At 40.6% G+C, this 21,993-nt stretch overlaps 1 protein-coding gene across 1 annotated transcript in view; it reads left to right on the forward strand.

Moving 5' to 3' along the window:
• The window catches only part of LOC130916663 (NT-3 growth factor receptor-like), a 64,119-nt gene extending 42,733 nt beyond the window's left edge, over window positions 1–21,386 (forward strand). Inside the window, exons 12-18 of the mRNA XM_057837532.1 lie at window positions 1,552–1,654; window positions 5,661–5,849; window positions 9,772–9,902; window positions 11,500–11,672; window positions 15,066–15,309; window positions 18,535–18,693; window positions 18,874–21,386. Of these exons, the coding sequence (XP_057693515.1) occupies window positions 1,552–1,654; window positions 5,661–5,849; window positions 9,772–9,902; window positions 11,500–11,672; window positions 15,066–15,309; window positions 18,535–18,693; window positions 18,874–19,059 (1,185 nt within the window). The 3' untranslated portion in view covers window positions 19,060–21,386. The remainder of the gene's footprint in view (window positions 1–1,551; window positions 1,655–5,660; window positions 5,850–9,771; window positions 9,903–11,499; window positions 11,673–15,065; window positions 15,310–18,534; window positions 18,694–18,873) is intronic.
• The last annotated feature ends 607 nt before the right edge of the window (window positions 21,387–21,993 follow it).

The following is a 21,993-nucleotide window of genomic DNA, read 5'->3' on the forward strand; positions in this document are numbered from 1 at the left end:
AAGTATGAAAACCTAAAAATCTTTGTGTGGTTTTAGTTAAAGCAGACACTGTTTTTTCATCTGTGTGATTTTGACAAAGATCACATCACATTTGATGGTGATTTTATGCAGAAATGTGAGAAATTCCAAAAGGTTCAGATACTTTTCAATACCACTGTAGCTCGCTGTCTAGCTAAGTTAGCTCCAACGTCTTTGCGAGAACAGTGCAATGAGGCATAACACGTTTTTTTTTTTTTTTTTGATAAATATTTTTTAGATTTAGTTGGTATTTAGGGGTACTTAAAGGGGTAATTCTGATATACACGGAAATTTTGGTTACTTCACCAGTGTAGAATTTGGAACTCATTCAAACACCGGGGACTACCTGTAGCTACAGTAAAACGTTTCTGCCATCATAAGAAATCCCCACATTCGTTGTTTGACTTTTAAAAAAAAGTCATAAACAAAAATACTGTAATTTTCGCACTATAAGGCGCATCTGACTGTAAGCCACCACCCACCAAATTTGGCACGAAAAGGGCATTTGTTCATAGTTAAGCTGCACTGGACAAAAAGCCGCAGCTGTCCTCACTGTATTATGGGATATTTACACCAAAAAATATTACCCGGTAACACTTTATTTGACAGCAGCATCATACGACAGTCATAAGACCAAATGAACCACCATTAAGTTTTGAACCAATTGGCTGCAAAGCTTCATTGCTTCATTTGGCCATCACTGCTCCTTTGGGGGAGACAATCAAACTCTGCTGCCACCTGCTGTCAACACCATTGTTGTCCAACGTGCCTCCTAGCATGCATTGCAGTGCTACAGATGTTAATAAAAATCAAAATTCATGTTCTGTGCTAATTATTTAGTCACTGTTCCAGTTGTTTCATTAATTGCTAGTTATGGTATTTGGTAACTCTTTATTTGACAGTGGCGCCAGAAGACCATCATTAGATAATCATAATAATGACATGAGACTGTCATGAGCATTACTGAATGCTTAAAACGATGTCATTTACTGTTATCCGGCAAATGATCTCACTTTTTAATGGATGTAAACGATCCAAGCTGGACACAAATGAAGTTAGTGACATAATTTATCGGATGACACTTCATGACACCTGTCATAAGCGTTCAGTAATGCACATGATAGTGTCATGTCATAATTATGACGGTCTTGTCACAGTCTTATGACACCGCTGTCAAATAAAGTGTTACCTATTCACCCAAATAAATCAACAAATAAGTCGCACTGGACTATAAGCCATAGGACTCAAAATGAAAGACAACGTAGTGTAGTTATAGTCCAGAATTTACGGCAAACATGCAGAAAAAACTGTAGTTTACCTACTTGCTATGCACCGCAAATATGTTCACGTTTTCCACATAAGATTTGGATCTGTCTCAGTCATTCTCTCAGTGAATATTTTTGAACCAACTCTACAAAAGTCTTATCGTCTAATTCGTGTTACACTTTGTTTTGGTTTATTTTGGGGTGACATCCCAAAGACAGTTGCATAATTCATATGCTTGAAAGTTTTATCTTCCCTTTACCTTTCCAGGTTTCTATAGCAGTTGGACTTGCAGGGTTTGCTTGTGTGATGCTCCTGATTATCTTCTTCTTGATCAATAAGTATGGGGGAAATTCCAAGTTTGGCATGAAAGGTAGGTTTTTTTTTTTTTTTTTATATATAATGTCAGTCATCAACTTAATCATTCATTTCCATAGTTTCTCACATGATTAAAAGCCTCAAAATAAGGCTCACAACACATTCAGGATTTTGATATCATTGAACTATACTGGCCCATACCACACACATTTTGCACTTCTGCAGAGGCAAAGATTTATGTCAGCCTTTCTGGAACTGTCGGTTCCTATTTGTAGCACTCTTTTACATTTTTCAGTTTGGGGTCCAGTTCAATCTGTGCTTTCTCAGGCGACGTCTACACTAAGATGAATAATGCTATGCAGAGCATCTCACATCTAATGCTGCTGAGGCTGAGGAGTTTAACCGTTGCAAAAAACCCGTTGCGCTTGTTTGTAAAAGATGTTTTGTGTTCACACAGACCTTACGTCACCAAAGGTCAAAATCCGAAAAACCAAACAACCTCTGATTCACGTAACAAAAAATGAAGTAAAGAAACAACTTTAATTTTGTAGTGTCAGAACTTTTTTTTCGTAATACAGGTAGTCTCCGGGCTACGAACAAGTTCCGTTCCTGCAACGTAACCTGAATTCCCGCATAAATTGGAATTAACCCTTTAAATACCACATTTACCCCCTAAATCTCAAAATAACTATCCAAAAACATATATTATACACAGGGGTGCACATATTTTTTTTGCCCAGGTTCTCAGAGGAGGACCTGGAGATGTGACTTGGTCCTCATTGAGCTTGAGAGCCGACCCGCCTGAGGCGATAAAATTATGACAAGCTTTACTTAGAGCTAATTAACTTTAATTAATTATATTAACAATTAATGCTTGATTAACATCAACTGGCACAACAAGATTGCCATTACTTTGAAGTGAAATGGAAAGAAATAAACATAAAAGCTCCAATTCAAAATAAAGGGCATTATGCGGCTCTCACATGAACTCCAAGCCTTTGTAAAAGTGGGATGTCCTCCTCATAAGACCTCATTGAACGTGCATGTTTAGCTTTGTAAAATGCGAGCAAAAACGGGGTTTGTCAGTGCATGGCGCTGTTCATTACCTTTATTCCGCCACTTGTCCATAGCGCGAGTGGGGTCTTGTCTGACCTCGATAGTTTGCTTAAATGCCACATGCTCTCTGTTTTTTTCATGCTTTTCAAAGTTTGGATGGCTGAAATTCTTTGACCCTACATAAAATGCGCTGCTCTTATCAGCGACATTGGGATTCTCACGGCATATTTTGTACCGCATTTCCGTGCGAGCATCATTTGCTTCTAGCCATGGTACCTCCTTCAGCCACTTTTCAGCAAAAGTCCTTTTTGTCGGTAGCTCCGGTGACGTCTCTGTCGTCTGTCTGTCTTTTGACGGGGTTGGGGGAACACGGAAATAATTACTCAGTGGGGCCTGCCTCTTCGACATTTTGAGAAGGTATTTTCTCGTGTCTGCCGCAAATACAGTGGTCAGCCATCGGTACGCAAAAGCGTATGTAAGCCATTGAGGGCCAGCGCGTTTGTCTACGTCCAGTACGCATGCGCGCATGCAGACCACTTATGTGCACCCCTGATTATACATCATTGTACTGTCCTCGACAAGACTTTGGAGCTAAATCCTAGTTAGACAGCGAGCTAAACTGTAATATTTTCCCTCCCTCTCTCACTCGGCTACGCGACTTCCTCGTGGGAGCAAAGGTGCTTTTCATGGTGTGTGCGGAAGGGTCTGACTGCAGCCCAGAGCCAAGCGACAGTCGCTATAAATCATACCTCATACAAACCACGCCCCCTTCAAACCACACCTGCTGTTGGTATGCTGGCGTGAAGAATTAGTTTACTATATGAAATTCAAAGGGTTTTTAGGACAATAAACTTAACTAGACAAAGGGCTATTGCAGACACAGGAGCATAACTAGATTGTAACCTTTGCTATGTTTGGAAGTCATTTAATTTTGTGAATCAACAGTTAAAGTTTTAAAAAATTGCTCCCATTATTGCATTATTGCTCCTCTGTCCACTTCCAACATGTGAAAGTATTAAAACTGTTTCAGTAATTAAAGATTGATTCAAGTCAAGATTTTCCTGATTTAGTAGTATTTTAGATAAAAAGTTACTCACATCAGGTTCGCCACAAAAGAGCCTGCTTGAGAAGTCTACTGCTTTAAGATGGCGGCTGTTTACTAACGCTGCCGAGTCTGTCATTCCGCATTTACCGGTGGTTCTATATACATGTGATATCTATGAGACGCATCACCACAACCGAAGCATCATGTGCGGAGTTTGTAGGGATGTGGTTTGTAGCGGCTGTTGCTTGGCTCTTGGCTGCAGTCAGGTATTATTGCATGTGTACCTCTTCTTTCTGTATGCAAATACGTTCTTCCTCGTGTGTACATCTGCTCTTACTCGCATGTGGAGGAACTACCTGCTCTACACTTCCTGCGCCAAAATAAAAGCAAAACAAAAGTCAACATTATAATCAAATACACATTTTTCCAAAGGGTAGAACAGTCATATTAAATTAAAGTAAAAATGAGATACAGTTTACGTGACTACAAAAAAAAAAAAAAAAAAACACCTGGAGACAAAATGGCAGACAAGAATCGGGCGTTGTAAAGTCAAAATCACGGAAGTCGGGTACCTTGTAATCCGGGGACTACCTGGTTTACTACTTTAATCTAATTATATTATGCCAAAAGCAGTTTTGTGTTCACACAGACCTTACGTTGCCAAAAGTCAAAGTCAGTGAAACCAAACAACCAGTCGGCAGGCTGCCAGTCGCCTTGACTTTATATGGAAACCCTTCACGCCACGAGAACATAACGCGGCCGGTGAGAGCTCAGAACCCACATTTCCACAGGGTACGCATACGTGAAAAGTTGCCAGCCTCAAGTTACGTTGATGTCAGCACAGTTTACCTTTGAACCGGAAGCCCTTTCGCCAGCAACAATTTCCAAAACAAAGTGAAAGCTCATTTCTTACTACAACTTGGGGAGGAAACACACTATAAATAAACAACGGCTGTAGAAAAAAGAAAAGATTTCTTTGTGTGGAAGGACTAAGATAGGCCTTGCGAGCAGGATGGTACTTTCTGATTCATTGATGCATCATAAAGTACCGTCTTACAAACCTCAACTGTCCAACTCCTCCCCTGGTCCTCTCATTTTCAAGCCAATCAGGAGAAAGAGGCGGGAGCTGCAGACGTGACCAGGAAGCAACTATCTACTTGAATACAGTGTCGGAATGCTAAGTGTAGATAGGTCAATTTCTGACGTTTTGGCAGCAATACACTTAATTTCCTTATTAAAAGAACAGCAAAGAACATCACGAAAAGCTTTTTTTCTTTTTTTCTTTTCTTTTTTCTTTTTCTTTTTTTTTTTTTTGGAATTAATTTTTTTTTTTTAAGGAAACAATGTTTTTGTTCTTCTGCGAACCAATACATCATACTGTGGCCTAATGTGGATTGGCTGCTTTCTAGTGCTGAGCCAATCAGGGGAAAGAGGCTAGAGTTTCAGACGTGATTAATATCTGAGCAATATCAGATGTGTATGCTGTGGCCACACACCAGTATCATGCCTGCTCAAACCTTGGATCATAGCAAGTTACATGGCTTATTAAAAGAATAAAATTACAGCAGCAAATGGTTAATTGTCGTTCGGGCAGTGAGTTTCTATGTGGTGATGTGGCCACTTTACTACCCCATGTAAAAAATACTCTGGATAAGAGGTAGGTTTGTATGGCCGATATGGGGTATTGGCTAAATTAATATATCCATGTCAGCACTTGTCCATCCTAATGTAGACGTATAGCGCCTAATAAACTGACACATTTTCATTTTTTAGTTTTACAACTTTATTGATATGGTAATTGTCCAATAATATCAATAGTTTCAGTGTGATACTTTACAATTATTCTCGTAAAGCAAAAACTAATTTGGGCACTCATTCCTATTCTCTTTACATAAAAAAGAAAGACCAATCAAACAGTGAAACATGAAAAGAAATATGATAACATTCCTTACTGTCTTAGGTCCAGCAGCAGTGATAAGTGGAGAAGATGATTCTACAAGCCCACATCATCATGTGAATCCAGGGATTTTCAGACCATGTACACTGGATGGTGGGCTAGATTCTGTTACAATTGGTCTGAACAAGATTCCCATTATTGAAAATCCACAGTACTTCAGACACGGACACAACTATAAGAAACCCAGCACCAGTACGTACACCAACAGCATCTACAGTAAATAGGACCACATGTGTGTGTGGGTGTCTGCCCTTTCATGAACACATTGGTACATCCCATGAGCACACATTCCCACTGCGCAACCACAAAGTTATAGAAAACATATGTTTAATAATCTGAATGTTGTTGATATCATGTTATCAATTCAATCAATTTTACTCAAGATTATCAGAAATGCTTCGAAATTGAAATGAGGGTCGAAAGGTTTTGTTTTAGGTATTATATCCACAAAGAAACTGGTGATGCCCCTGACTGTAGACTCAATCACAAGGGTGCCCATCCTTTGCAAATGACATACACTTACTGTAGATAGTAAATTATGTGGGATTGCGTTCACCCACTGTCAATTCATGAAGTAATAGCACTCAATTAAAATCTATGTATTTTGATTATTATAATATAAAATATAAAAATTGGATACATGTACTGTACAATGTATTTTTTGTCTGCAATGCATTTTATCTTAGGTAAGACCAATATAAACACTGGCTACCTTTATATGGACAAAATTTCTTTATTTCGATCTGCATTCAGATTAAATTTATGATCGGGTGCTTTTTTAATAATCTTGATAATATGAAGAAAATCTCTAACAACGACAACAGTATCTAGTTGTACCTTGTCAACTTCAAAAAACGGCTTAGGGTTCAGCTATGACAGAGAGGTAATATTTCACATCCCCTAATGCCAGTTAATGTAAAGATGCCCACGATAGCACACTTTAGGTTCCACCTGATTCCCGTAGCTACTCTCACGGGTGGTGAGCCCTTAAAGTGCCTATGACAGGATAAAAAAAGTTTTAAATAGCATTATTATGTGAATTAGAATCATATTTTGAGACGATTCGACTATATACAACAATTTGGCAAAGCGCAGATGACGAGAAATTAGTCTTTTTATCTGTCATTTAGCCATGCCTGTCCTTATAGCGCTCTAGCATCCCCAGCTGGAGGATGACGTCGGCAGGGTCACGATTTCAGCTGATTTAGAATCCAGCCCATTGGGAGGTAAGATTCAGAATGAGGAAAATACGACACAGAGCAGCAAAATGTCTCGCTCGCTCTCCTGGCGAGCAAGCAAAGAGGACTGAGGGGGGTGTGCGACAAGGTGCCGGTCGCCGGTTGAGTGGCATTCTCGGTGGATAAGGAGCATTGTCACCCACAAAATGCAAGCCACCTCCGTATTAAAACGTGTGCCAGCATCCCAGTATTTGACATAATACAAAACACGATGTTTACTCACTTCCTCGTAAGTCCAATGGTTCCACAGTTGTCAGACTGTTTTGGCCCATCTCGGGTTGGGAGTTTTTGAAACAAAACCCTGCAGCACATTTGGCTGGCGTGATGCGGATAATAAACGAAACAATCCGCAAAATCAGGTGAATTCCGCAGTCCATCTGCATGCTATAAAGCAATGCTTGTATTGCGAGATGCTGACCCGGGTGACGTCACATTTGCATTCCTCCTCAAAACAGGAAGTTATTCATTTTCATGGAATGGGATTAAAAAAATTAAATGAGTAAAACAATCGCTTACACGCACATCCAAGAGGTCCATTTTATTCAGGAGCATAAAATAATAAGTGAAATATGAAATAAACATGCTTTTTTTTCTGTCATAGGCACTTTAAGGCTGATTTATGCTTCTGTGGTTTGGTGACGCCGGACCTACGCCGTTAATGCTGACCCGATTTACAACTCTACACCGTACTCTGATGTGCGCCTCCCAAAAATCCTGACTCCGCGTCACACCAACGCGTGGTGACTTGAACATTAGAGCCTTTTTCATCATTTATATATATATATATATATATATATATATATATATATATATATATATATATATATATATAGTTGACTGCAGTCAGGTGCTGCTTGTTTTAGCACAAACTTCATTGGTTAAACTGCCTGTGCTCGATTTGTAGGAACAAAAAACAGGAGCCACAGCGGCCCTTGCGGACAGGTTTGGACACCCCTGGTCTACACCAGGGGTGTCCAAACTTTTTGCAAAGGGAGCCAGATTGGGTGTGGTAAAAATGTGGGGGGCCGACCTTGGCTAACGTCCTTTACGTAGAACAATATATCTAAGCAAATTTTAGCAAGCCATTCTGTGTGTCACAATTGCTTTATTATTTTTTCTTAATTAATAATTTCAACAATCTCCCAACTAGCCTTTGTGACGTTCTCTTTCGACTCTCGGGCTCTTGCGAAATACTGCTGCTGTGGAATTAAACTAGCTTCAAGTTGCTTCAATTTCTCGCTACGTATCTTCCCTGTAATCTTGTCGTAGTCCCTACATGTCAGCGTGTCTTGTTTCGTAATATCGCCTCATATTCAACTCTTTAAAGACAGCGTCTGTCTCTTTGCAAATGAGTTAGACACAGTTTGTATTTTACATATTTTAGAGAAAAAAATAGTCCAGTTACCACCTATCTTTGAAGCGTCGGCCGTCGCAGTCAAGTTTCGTCAATTGTCGCCATTTAGAAAATTAGGAGTAAAGGGTCACACGGGGTAATGTTGCTTAGAGTGCTGCTGCCTTTTAGTGGGTAAATAAGGAGCAGTATTTAGTGTGTAAGATACTTCATATGCTGGTAGCAGTACTGCTGACCAATTTATTAAGTCTGTGTGCAGGCCAGACGTTATTGATTTTATGACAGAGGCTGGGGGTCGGATGAAATTTGACCACTGGTCGCATTTGACCCCCGGGCCGGACTTTGGACATGTCTGGTCTACACCATTGCTCCGCCGTTAACGGAACGCAAATCAGGCCTTAGAGTTGTGCCTATTTTAGGCCAACAGTTGGAGGCAAAAAGGTACTCAACAGACAAAAGTAAATGTAGTGTTAAAATATTGCGGCTCTGCTCAATGTTGTGACTAACACAAAGCTAGGATTCACATATGCCTGTCGTACTTCTGTTTTTTTTCACAGTCAAGATTAATGGAGCCATATGAAAGAATTGCAGTTTAATTATTCATTAAATAGGCCTAAGGAAACCTGATTTCTGTAAATACTTCTAACACTGTTCTCAATAGTTATGCCTAGTTTTTCTAATATAAAAACTTCTCAGTTCTCAGTTTCAATAAATTAAGTCCTCAGCCCGTTAAAGTTGTTGTCGTTTTGATTCTGTGTTTACAAGGAATGTCCTGTCCAGTTAGCCGATTACTAAATTAGTTTTGTGTCTGCGTCCAGGGGGGTATTGCACAAAAATAAATTAAGACATAAAGGACAAACACAAAGATGCAGCTTGAGACTTAAGCCTGAGTTATGCTTCTGCGTTGCAGTGACGGCGTAGCGACTACGGCGTTAGTGAGCATTTGATAGTTCTGCGGGTAGGAAACGCGTTGCTCTGTAATTCACTGCCAAGCGACTAGAGGGTTGTGGCGCTGTGTTGTATGGTTTGGGGGGACTCTTGTCAACTTCATATAGTTTTCTTCCAGTTACACAATAATGCCAACAGAGATGGAACGCTTGAATGTGGATCTTCAGCTCATCAACATTGAACAACAAATGTTGATCATACAAATGTTGAGGCGTAGGCTACACAGAAGACGGTTGCGGAGGTGGTCGTTAGCGCAAGAATCTTTGCAAATGGCAGTGATTCCGCGCTGAACCATAAACGACAGTCTGAGCAGACAAATCACAACCCATTTGCGTCACGTCACCACGCGCTGACACGACGCGTAGTCAAAATTTTGTGGAGTTGCATGTCAGGCTACGGCGGAGGGTCGTAAATCGGGTCTGCGTTGACGGTGTAGGTCTGCTGCAGAAGCATAACTCATCCTTAAGCGCTTATCTAGGCAGCCCAAAGGTTATGCATGTTACAGACTTCTCATTTAGAGTTGTAATGGATAATGTGTATTTTTTTTTGCTTTGCTTTTCTTTTTCCTTTTTTAAAGATGTTCAACATCTAAAACGAAGAGACATCATTTTGAAGAGGGAGCTTGGAGAAGGAGCATTTGGCAAAGTCTTCTTAGCAGAATGCTACACTCTGTGCCCAAAAATGGACAAAATGCTTGTAGCCGTAAAGGTAAGAAAAAAAGAGAGAATCACTACCTACTCATTCATTTCATATATCACTCAAAAAAATCATGTTAGTCAGTTTTGCTTAACAATTAAATTTTCCGATTTAGATGTAGTCATTTATTGTGTACTGGTACATTCGCCTGACTTAATGGCAGGCAGTGTGGGATCGATTCCCACTCAGTGGCGGTGTTATTGTGTTACTGAGTGCAAGTGGTTGTAAGTCTCTGTGTGTGCCCAACTGACCTCAGCCTAATACTTAGTAGCGCAGCCTTTAGACAAAATAACTGTGAACAAATGCTTCCGGTATCCATCAATGAGTTTCTTACAATGCTCTGCTGGAATTTTTGACCATTCTTCTTTGGCCAACTGCTCAAGGTCTTGAGTTTTGAAGGGTGCCTTCTCCAATCTGCGATTTTTCAGATGTCTCCACAGGTGTTCTATGGGATTCAGGTCTGGACTCATTGCTGGCCACTTTAGAAGTCTCCAGTGCTTTCTCTCAAATGATTTTCTAGTGCTTTTTGAAGTGTGTTTTGGGTCATTGTCCTGCTGGAATACTCATGACCTCTGAGGGACACCCAGTTTCTCACACTGGGCCCTACATTATGCTGCAAAATTTGTTGGTAGTCTTCAGACTTTATAATGCCATGCACACGTTGAAACAGTCCAGTGCCGGAGGCAGCAAAGCAACCCCAAAACATCAGGAAACCTCTACCATGTTTTGACTGTGGGGACCGTGTTCATTTCTTTGAAGGCCTCGTTTTTTTCCCTGTAAATTTTATGTTGATGCCTTTTCCTAAAAATTTCTACTTTTGTCTCATCTGGCTAGAGAACATTCTTCCAAAACGTTTTTGGCTTTGTCAGGTAAGTTTTGGCAAACTCCAGCCTGGCTTTTTTATGTCTCTGTGTCAGAAGTGGGGTCCTCCTAGGTATTCTACCATAGAGTCCTTTTCATTCAGACGGCGAAGGATGGTACGGATTGACACTGTTGTACCCTCGGACTGCTGGACAGCTTGAACTTGTTTGGATGTTAGCCGAGGTTCTTTATCCACCATCCGCACAATCTTTCGTTTAAATCTCTCAGCAATTTTTCTTTTCTGTCCACATCAAGGGAGGTTAGGCACAGTGCTGTGGGCTTTCCACTCATTGATGACACTGCACACGGTAGACACAGGAACCTTCAGGTCTTTGGAGATGGACTTTTAGCTTTAAGATTGCCCATGCTTCCTCACAGTTTTGCTTCTCAAATCCTCAGGAAACAGTTGATGTTAATTACACAAATCAGAGACGCATCACATGATTTTCCAAAGGGTGCCAATACTTTTGTCCGGCCCATTTTTGGAGTTTTGTGTGAAATGATAATGATTTATTTTTTTTCCCATTCTGTTTTGTGTTTTTTCATTGCAAGCAAAATAAATGAATCTATTACTACCAAAGCATTTGTCATTGCAATCCTTTTCTGGAAGAAATTGAACATTACCTGACAGAATTGCAGGGGTGCCAATACTTTTGGCCAGCAGTGTAGCTTAGCCAGTCAATGCAACCCTACCCTTTGATTGGCATTTGATATTAGTATACAACACTGTTTTATTTTATTTTCCCAGACCCTGAAGGACCCCACCTTATCAGCTAGGAAAGACTTTCAACGTGAAGCTGAGCTGCTGACCAATCTCCAACATGAGCATATTGTGAAGTTTTATGGAGTGTGTGTTGATGGAGATCCACTCATCATGGTGTTTGAGTACATGAAACACGGAGATTTGAATAAATTTCTCAGGTGAGTATAGTCAGTTCTTGTAAGAATATAGGCTACTAATGTGTAATATCTGGTTGACATAGCACAGTCTCTCCAATCTGTCCTCGATCTTGAGGGATATGCATGAAACACCTTAACAGGGAAGCGTTCTAACCAGATGACTTAGCCAAATCATCCGTCTCTTCTGGACTGAATGAAGCAGCAGCTCTACTCTGAGCTCTACCTGGATAACTGAGCTTCTCACCCTATAACTTTTGGACAGCCCATACAGCCTGCTGAGGAACCTCATTTTATTCATTATGCACAGCACGTGATACACAGATGAGTGGTAGGGTGTAGATGGAATTTAAAATCTGGAGCTTGCTTTTCAATGGCCACCTTGGCATACTAGCACGAGATGCAGTCTTTGAGGATATTGTCAAAGGGGCAGGAGTAGTAGTATCTGCAGGGACAGATGGCTCTTATTTAGTCTCCTCAGGAAGAAAAAAACTGCACAAGAGGGCCATTTTAACCTTTTTTTTTAAAAAAATTATTATTATTATTTTTTTTTTATAACCTGTCCTGTTCAGATGCTTTAACACGGAGAATGGGAATCTGAGTGTCCTTATGGTCTGAACAGTTTTAATGTATCACATGGGAGTATGGTATACTCTCATTGTGGTTATTCATTTTGTTTCGTTTGTTAGGAGAAAGCAGCAAGCAGGAAGGTGTTATGAAGGGACAGAAAGGATAGTAGAAGAGGAGGGACAAAGAAGAAACAGCAACAAAGGGCACTTTCACATTAGACCAAGAGGACCAGGGTCCAGTTGGAGAGCTACCTCTCAACAACACTTGCAAATGACCTGTTGAAAAGATTCAGCATTCACACTGCGCAAAGCGAACTATCACCCCCCTCAATCTCTGCCGGAAAAGGGGGAGAAAAAAACAACGGAAAAATGGAGCCTCTGGTACAGGCATTTGTTTCGTTAATATTGTAACAACGACAAGGAAGTCGCCAGCTTCGTCAGGTGTTTAATCCCTTATTTCTGAACTTGTACAACACAACACAGCTACTGTCCACCGTAGCCAATAATAACAGAACATATAAAGTCAAAGTATCCCACCCGCTTCTTCCGCATTTCACACGGTGCATTCAGAAACAGCATGCAAAACACAACCGCCACTTTGAAACCCGATTCTGTATATCAAATGCAAATGCTTAGCGCAGCACATTAACATTTGGCCATTATTAATCGTCTGTCTTCTTAGCATTCTTGATTTTGAATAGCATGTGCGCTGAATTTCCGCTTTCAAGGATGCACTGTGTGAAGCATCACAGCCTGGAGCATCATAGTTCCAGGCCGGACACGCCATGTAAGGTAGCATAAGCGCACCTTTCACAAGCGAAGCAGGGTGTGCTTAAAGCGGACTGAGAACCACGATTCTTGAGCGGACCAGAGTTCGTTTGTTTGGTCTAAAGTTTGGATGCGCGTTCACATTTACAAAATGAAGTGGATTATCTGAGAGAGAGAGAACTCTGGTCCGTTTAAAATGGGCCAAACAGGGCTAGTGAGAAAGCGCCCAAATACATTAAATGCTTACACTACCTTACTCACACAACCTCCATAGATCCTGCCTAAGGTGAAGGATAACCTCTTGTCCACTTGGGTGAACTCAAACATATATCCACTCATCCTTGGGGCAATCCAGAGTGGAATACCACCCAATCCCTCTCAAGAGGAATGGTACCAGATCCCAGTAGGTGTGCAGATGAGTGAAAAAATATAAGTTAAATTCCTTTAAAGTTGAATTAGCTGAATATTGTTCAGTCAAGTCCAGGACGAGCTGTCCTATCTGCCAGGCTGAAAAAGCATGAACGAATCTGACCTTTTGGCTAGATTGCCAGAATCACGACAGCCAAACCGCCGGACCCGCGCTGGCGCAGCTCCAACGACCCAGGCCGGCGAAACCCCGACAACCAAAGGCCAAACTCCGCGCGTTCACTTAACGCCTTGTACTGACTCAATTTTGAAAGCTGGAAAAAGGCTTCGAAACACAAGTTGACAATTTATTCAGGTCGAAAGCAATCAAACGGCAAAGCAAAACAGCGACAGACCCAGGCGAGGAGGCAGGATCACCATATCACAAGTCAACAAAAGGTTCCCGAAAAAAGTGACAACGATTAGTTAAGCATTCAGTCTTCTAAAGGCTCTGATGAGGCAGGCCGGTGTCCGGAAGAAGGGTGTGTTTGGCCGTTGTTTATGATAATCTTCGATGGAAGTTTGGGCTGTTTAGTTCGTGTGTTAAAGTTGCTGAGTCACCGTTACTGGGGCAACCGCAGTGGGAGATTTTGCCCGCCTCAGGATCCACAGGACGCTTGAAGTCTTATCAGTCATGTTATCAGTTAGATATCGGGCATTCTTGAGTGTTCCTTGTGTTGGGACAGGACGTCCCACGATTTTTTCTGGACTGTCCTGAACAGCTGATTGTGGGATTTGGTGTTGCATACGTGGGCTTGTAGATGTCTTGCCGATCAGTAGGTAGTCAGCGTCAATCTTGTTCAGTCAGCTGCATGACGCACGCATTGGGATTCCGTGGTCAGAAGGCGGCCTTATCTGTACGTTGTCTTTGCACTGCAAGTTCTAATCATTCCAAGTGCAGCTGTTCATAATATAAAATATTTTCTGCTTGTTTTTTTCTTAAACCATGATATAAATGCTCTTTATCTCATATTGGGTGTATTAGAGGAATACAAACAGCAAATATGAGAAAAGATACTATTCCATGATTGATTATATTAAGTGTGTTAGAGTAATACAAACATTCAAACAGTAAAGACGAGAAAAGACAGTCCTTCAAGCACCAAAATAGCTAAGATGTTTCCATGAAGATCATGACATTGAAGTTTACAGTGTATGTGTGAGTAATGTGCTGCTGAATCTTGCCTTGTGAGTGACTTATGACCAGTTTACGGTGTAGTCGCTCTTTTTCCCGAATTTATTCAGGATTGGCTCCAGCACTCTGGAACCTGATCAGGATGAGTGGTATTGAAAACGGATGTATGGATCAATTCATTTCTTTCTTTCTGCAGGGACTGCATGAAGTGGCAGAAATGTAGGGTAGAGAAAGTAAATGAGCAATTTTAGCATAGCTGTCCCCACTCCCCCGTTTTATTTGTAATCCTGACCCTGAGATGTTATGATTTATTCGGAATGAGGCATATAGCAAGTTATACAAAGAATTTACTTCGGGATTGAAAAGGGAATAAAAAGCCAGTTAACCACAATCTGGTAAAGTTCAGGATACCGAGCCCCGTGGCCCAAGAAACACCATAGTAATATTAGTAGTAGTGATCTTTTTCTGATTTCACTAGTACTTTTTAAATTGTGATGTATTTAACTACAGTGTTGCTTAACCATTTTAAAATCTCCTTAGAGCCCATGGACCTGATGCCATGATCCTGGTGGATGGACAGCCACTGCAGACTAATGGGGAGTTGGGTCTGTCCGAGATGCTTCACATAGCCAGTCAGATTGCAGCAGGAATGATTTACCTTGCATCCCAACACTTTGTCCACCGTGATTTGGCTACCAGAAACTGTCTGGTAGGGAATGCCCTCCAGGTTAAAATTGGAGACTTTGGCATGTCAAGAGATATTTACAGCACTGATTATTATCGGGTAAGGTCATACATATTTGTTTAAGAGAAAAATCTATTGTCCATAGTTGACATAGTATGTACACAATACATCTTTGGTATGCCCTTCTAAGAGCAAAACATATATCTGCATTTTGCGCAGGGATGCCCAATATGCATATTGAAATCAAAAGTTATTGACCTCTCACATCTCATTTCATCTTATTTATTCAGGAAGGTCAATTGACCTTTCGCAAAAGCTCCGCCCCACTAAGTGACAGTGGATAAGAGGACAAGCCTCGTGACTCCAGGCGTACTGTATACTGGAGTGTTTTAATTCAGGGATCCCCAACCACCGGGGAAGGGTACTGGTTCATGGCGCATGTCCTACTGGGCCGCACAAAAATAATAAATGATTTATTAACAACCACATTCTGGCCAAATTAACTTTGGCTTGTGCCTCTTGACACACCAATATGCCTGTCTATTCTATAGATATAATAATAAAACTGGATAGAATGTCATCATACAAATTCATTGCAGCTAGCATCTATTTTTTTATATCTATGTGTGCTTTTCCTCGATAATGATATAGGCGCCTCAGATTTTTTTCCCGGAAATAATAAGCCCACACGCTAGCGAAGACATCATTGGACAACTTTTTTACGGGGAAAAGGCTACCTGACAAGCCAGAAGAGGAGCCTATAACCTCAAAGAAAATGAAAACCTTTAACAGACAATACCAAAAATCCCACCTAAAATATTGGATTGTCACAACAAGTGATTCTCAGGCGCCACGTACGCACTGCATAATATGTGTCCAAAAGCTAGTAAACGAGGCAACGAAGCCTTCAAAGCTGCCTTGGGCCATAAGAGTAAGAGCTCTTTGAGCGCCTTGAAAGGTGGAAAAGCGCGATATAAGTATAACTACATTAACACCAAGATGGGACGCTTAAATGTGGATCTTCACAAATTGTTTGCCATTTGGCAATCTTTATAATGTCTTGACGAGACATTATAAAGGTTGTTGTACTTGCGGACCTCTTTGATGATACTCTCGTCGGCTTGGTCCATTTTTTCGTGTAGCACAACAATGTTTGAAAATGGCGGTGATTTCGCGCTGAACTGGAAAGAACAGTCTGAGCGGACCAATCACAGTCCACTTGCGTGACGTCTCCATGTGTTGACGCGATGCAAAGTCAGAAAATTGAAGAGCTGCACGTCAGGCTACGCCGAAGAGTCGTAAATCGGGTCTGCCTTGGCGGCGTAGGTCTGCCGCAGAAACATAACTCAGGCTTAAGACTAGTGTTTCTTCTTCAAAAATCTACTTCGGTAGAAGTAAAAAAATATTGTGTGGCAAAACAACTCTAAGAAGTATTTTTTTCTCAAAAAGTTACTCAAGTAAATGTAACGGAGTAAATGTAACGCGTTACTACCCACCTCTGCGTAGAATGGACTGCGAACAAAGACATGAGGTTAACTAACTTAAGCTAATGAAACAGCAATACCTATAGCGTTATAATAATGACATCGTAGTAAGATATAGTCTTCCAAAAGAGTGACTGCAACTTTAGAATCAGTTTATGAATGTTCTTGCCTCTACTAAAGAATTTTAGGCAAGACAACTCGCTTGTTAGCCTCTAGCATTAGCTTATCACGTTAACGGGCGGTAATTAATTTTTTCCATTAATCATGTTAAAATATTTGACGCAATTAACGTACATGCCCCGCTCAAACAGATTAAAATGACAGCAGAGTGTAATGTCCGCTCGTTACTTGTTTTTTGGTGTTTGGCGCCCTCTGCTGGTGCTTGGGTCCAACTGATTTTATGGGTTAGACCATGAGTGAGCATGGTGTGATTAATGACATCAACAATGGCGAGCTACTAGTTTATTTTTTGATGGAAAATTTTACAAATTTTAATAAAACGAAAAGAGTTTTAATATAAAATTTCTATAACTTGTACTAACATTTATCTTTTAAGAACTACAAGTCTTTCTATCCATGGATCACTTTAAGAGAATGTTAATAAAGTTAATGCCATCTTGTTGATTTATTGTTATAATAAACAAATACAGCACCTATGTACCATATTTTAAATGTATATATCCGTCTTGTGTCTTATCTTTCCATTCCAACAATAATTTACAGAAAAATATGGCATATTTTATAGATGGTTTGAATTGCGATTAATTACGATGAATTAATTTTTAAGCTGTAATTAACTCGATTAAAAATTTAAATCGTTTGTTTAATCGTTCCATCTACATACACACAGTTCCATCTTCTCATTTTTGCGTTTTATCTTCATGACTATTTACAGTAAATTCTCACTGAAGGCAATAAAACTATGAAATAACACGTGTGGAAAAAAAGGTGAAATATCTAAAAACATGTATAATAGCTTAATGGTGGATTGCAAGCAACTATCAGGTGCATACCGCCACCTACTGTTCAAGAGTGTGCAGAACTCATCTGAAGGCGTGTTGCTCTCACTGTTGATTTTTATTGGTCAATACCCTGTTCACCCGCCTAATGTTGCTTGTACTCGTGTTGCTGCCTTTAGTGCTCAATTACGGTAAAATTGCACAGGGTTTGTCGATTGTGCCGGAGGGAAGAAAATGAAACTATCAATTCACAATGAGAAAAAAAGAAAACAAACAAGAGTAACGTGTAACACAGGTGACAATTGGAAATGCAGTGGAGTAAAAAGTACAGAGATGTGCTGCAAAATGTAGTGAAGTAAAAGTAAAAAGGACCACTTCAGATTTGTACTAAAGTAAAGTACAGATACATAAAAATGTACTTAAGTACAGTAACGCGGACTTCGTTACAGTCAAACCGCTGCAAATAACAGGCCTTTGCTGTTTATATACCTGTCAGAAAGTGTCAATCTCAGTAAGCTTATGTTTTTAAAATTGAATGGGAATTTTTATTTTATTCATTTTTTATTTTTAAAAATAGAAATGACCAGTGCTACTCTTACGGCGTGAAGGACACGTGAAGGCGTTTTTATTATTATTTTATCATATCATATCATATATTATCATATCAGATCTGTATGTTGATTTTGAACATATAACGACGTACTGAACTGTACATATTTGACAGTCCTTGAACTTTCTTTCTCTTGTTTGTGTACTGTATATTATGTGATGCAGTTCAGAAAAGCACTGTTCTAGTTGTTACATTGAGGTATTTTAAACTAGATTATACATCGTAACCTAGATAAATGCACGCAATCTAAAAATGGTGCATTTTTGTTTAGGTGGGAGGTCACACAATGCTGCCTATTCGCTGGATGCCTCCAGAGAGCATCATGTACAGGAAGTTTACCACAGAAACGGATGTGTGGAGCTTTGGAGTTGTTCTATGGGAAATCTTCACAAATGGCAAACAGCCCTGGTTCCAACTGGCCAATAATGAGGTGGATTTACAATGAAATTTGCAGTTAGAGTATTTGACATCATTTTCATTTACCAATACCATTACATACTTATCCTGTAATTAAAGTAGTAGACTAAGACTGTAAATTTCAATACGATATATGTATTTTTATGACTATATTGTGGTGTTTTAGAAACTACAATGTTCATCTTCCTTCCAGGTGATTGAGTGCATAACTCAGGGCAGGGTACTTGAGCGCCCGAGGCTCTGTCCCAAAGAAGTCTATGATGTAATGCTTGGTTGCTGGCAGAGAGAACCACAACAGCGCCTTAACATGAAGGACATTCATAAGACCCTATTATCACTGATGAAAGCCGCACCAGTTTATTTGGACATACTTGGTTAAGACACAACAAGGTTCCTGGGGTTCACTATTATGGAACATTTGACTTATGGTGTTCCTTGAAGTTGTATGTATGTTTCTTTTTGAAAGTGCTGTTATACCATTGTATGGACACCATTTACAAAACTCGCTGATTTTTATCCATGTAATAATATACTGTATTCCCTCAGAACACAGCTGTAGGTTTGACTTTAACACTGTAATAATTTTGCCCTGATGAAAGCTTTAGGAATTTAGCCTGATGTAATTGGATCTTGAGATTCAGAGGAAGTATAAAATAGCAGGGTTAAAACATAAAATATACAGTATATGATTTTCATAGACTTCATAATGATATTGACTGGACACGGGGCCGATTAATAGGGGGCCTGCATTGTTGGCATGGCCGTCAAAGCTGAACGAGTTGAATCACAGACAAAGAACTTTTTTCGGTGAAAATTCTTGAAAATAAATGCTTAAATCCTTGAATTCTTTATTGATATGGACATAAAACAGTCTCGATTCTTGGTTAAAAGCAAAAAAACGTGCAGTTAGCATTTATTTTACGTAAATATGTCAAAGAATGATGCTAGTCTGTTAGACAATTTGCCAACACCCTTAAAAAAAAACGTTGAACATTTTTGTGAAAAGACGAAAAATGTAATAATTACCTTAAATCCTCGAACAAATCACTTCTGAGACCATCCTTCCTCTTTGTATGCGGTACAGCTTTCGTACTTTTTCAACATAAATCCGGAGTTGGATCGCTGCATGTGTCGCCGCGACCGACTGCGAATAACTGAAGCGGATTGTGGGATGGCCCCCTACTTGAAGGCGTGGCGCAGTGAAGGTCAAATCTTACCTGTCAATATCATTATGAAGTCTATGACATTTTATATGTTTAAGAAGGCACTCACTTTTAAAAATCAAAAACATATTCAACTGGATTTGGATTTAACACTCAAAACTCAGAGACGCTAATTATGATGATAATTATTGGAAAACATTTGCCAAAGGCTCCTCAACCATACGCAGAGATGCATACTCATTAGATTGATGGACGGGGCCATACAGTCCTGGGCCGGCTCCCCCTTGATTTTAATGCATCACACACCAAGGTTGTAGGATGGATGGGGCCTGTTGGGGGTGAGTGACATCACGGTTACCTCCTTATGGCAGGCCCCGCCATTCTTGCACCTCTTTTAACACACCACATACATCATATTCCACGAGATAGCTCCAGCAAGGGGCGGTGGGACAGGTGGCTGGGTAGAATTTCCATGCAACGGTCCCACTGCCCCAAGCAGGGCTCTCCTATTTTAATGCATACACTGCACTATCCTCCCCACACATTCCCAGCACCTTGCTGGGTAATGGCTGCCAGCCGGGGACCTGGCAGCCACAGTAATAGGCTGGTAGGTGGGTCCAACACTTTTTCTCTATGGCGTGGCTCCCTGGGCGTGGCCTCCTCTCTGCCTGGGCTGCCGGCTGGGGGTGGGAGGAGGTCGGGGCTCCTATCTCACGTCGCTCCGCGGCAGCTCCTTGGCGTTCTCCTGCTTCTGCTTCCACTCTATTCTCTGCCTGGGTACCCGGCCTGTGTTCTGGCGCGGGTCGCTGGCTGGATGCCGGGTGGGTTGACTGGGTATCGCTTGCTCCGGCGGGGGGCCCTGCCCTGGGCTTGTTGGGCCGTTGGGTGTCCCGCGGTGTGCCGTGCTGGTTGGGGAGGCTGTTGCTCGTGGGCACGGGGGGTGGTGGTGCCTCCCCTTATCCAATCCCTGAAGGCCAGTTGATGAGGGTGCGGGGGGCCCGGCTGACTTTGTATTGTGATAATCAATGTTCAACATCATGTAACTGTGTGAGAAAAAAACGATATTCAGTCATTTAATAATAACCAGGTCCAAGTTGGAAGGTCTTGAATATAATAATTGTACCGGAAAAAAAGCCCAATACTGTGCACACTCTGCCCAGCATTCATTTTCTTTCTTCTTCTTTCTTTGATAGAATAAGAAAAAAAGGCTTATTCTCCAGGGGATGGCCCCGAGCGAAGAGCGGGTCAGAGTTTATATGAGAGAGTTCCTATGCAAATAAGCAAGTTCTTCCCAGTCACCATGAAATCATAGGCAGTTGAAAAATACAAAGTGTAAACAATAAATTCCTTTGTTCTCCTTATCATATCTTTGAGGAGGAGAATTCAAATATTTACAGAAAGTAGAATGGCACTTTGTGAACAAGCATGCAGACAGTAACAGAACAGCAATGAATGAATATGTATGGTTATCGACAACTATACGTGAATAGATGAGAATATATCTACACTTTCTGAGTACAAAAAGGACAACTTTGATGTGACTAGTTACGTAGGATGTGTATGTTTATTGTTTTGAGATCTGTGAAATAAATAAATAAAAACAAAGTAATAATGTCTTTTTAAGCACATGCACACACTCAGTGATAATGAGACCCATTGTGTCTATGCCTGAGACCATATCCGACCGTTCATTTGACTGCATTATTAACATATCATATATATAACAAAATAACAATTCGTCATGTTGGTCAGTGGGGAGATGTAGTGAATGCTAGTGATGGAGAAACCGAAGCTTTCTGAAGCAGTGAATCAATATCAAGCAATGTGTCGAAAGGGTTCAGTCTTATAAAGCATTTGCCACGAATCAGTGTGGTGAGTCACGACACTGCTTCACCACTGCTTTCTGTACCACTGAAGCGAATGTGTAGAAATGGTTCAGTGCTACGAGGCATTTGACACAATTCAGTGTGGTGACATTTGTTGGACATATATTGAACTTTTATATAATCAAATAACAAAGTGTCTTCTGAGCTATTAAAGCTGCGGGTGGCATGGTGGTTTCATACCTTGTCTACTGTGCAAACAGTAGTGTGTTCGACTCTTGGCCTAGAATTTATATATTTTTTCTTCCCCCAGATAATTAAAAAAAA

Source organism: Corythoichthys intestinalis, chromosome 5 (assembly GCF_030265065.1).
Source record: "Corythoichthys intestinalis isolate RoL2023-P3 chromosome 5, ASM3026506v1, whole genome shotgun sequence".
Taxonomy (NCBI): Eukaryota; Metazoa; Chordata; class Actinopteri; order Syngnathiformes; family Syngnathidae; genus Corythoichthys; species Corythoichthys intestinalis.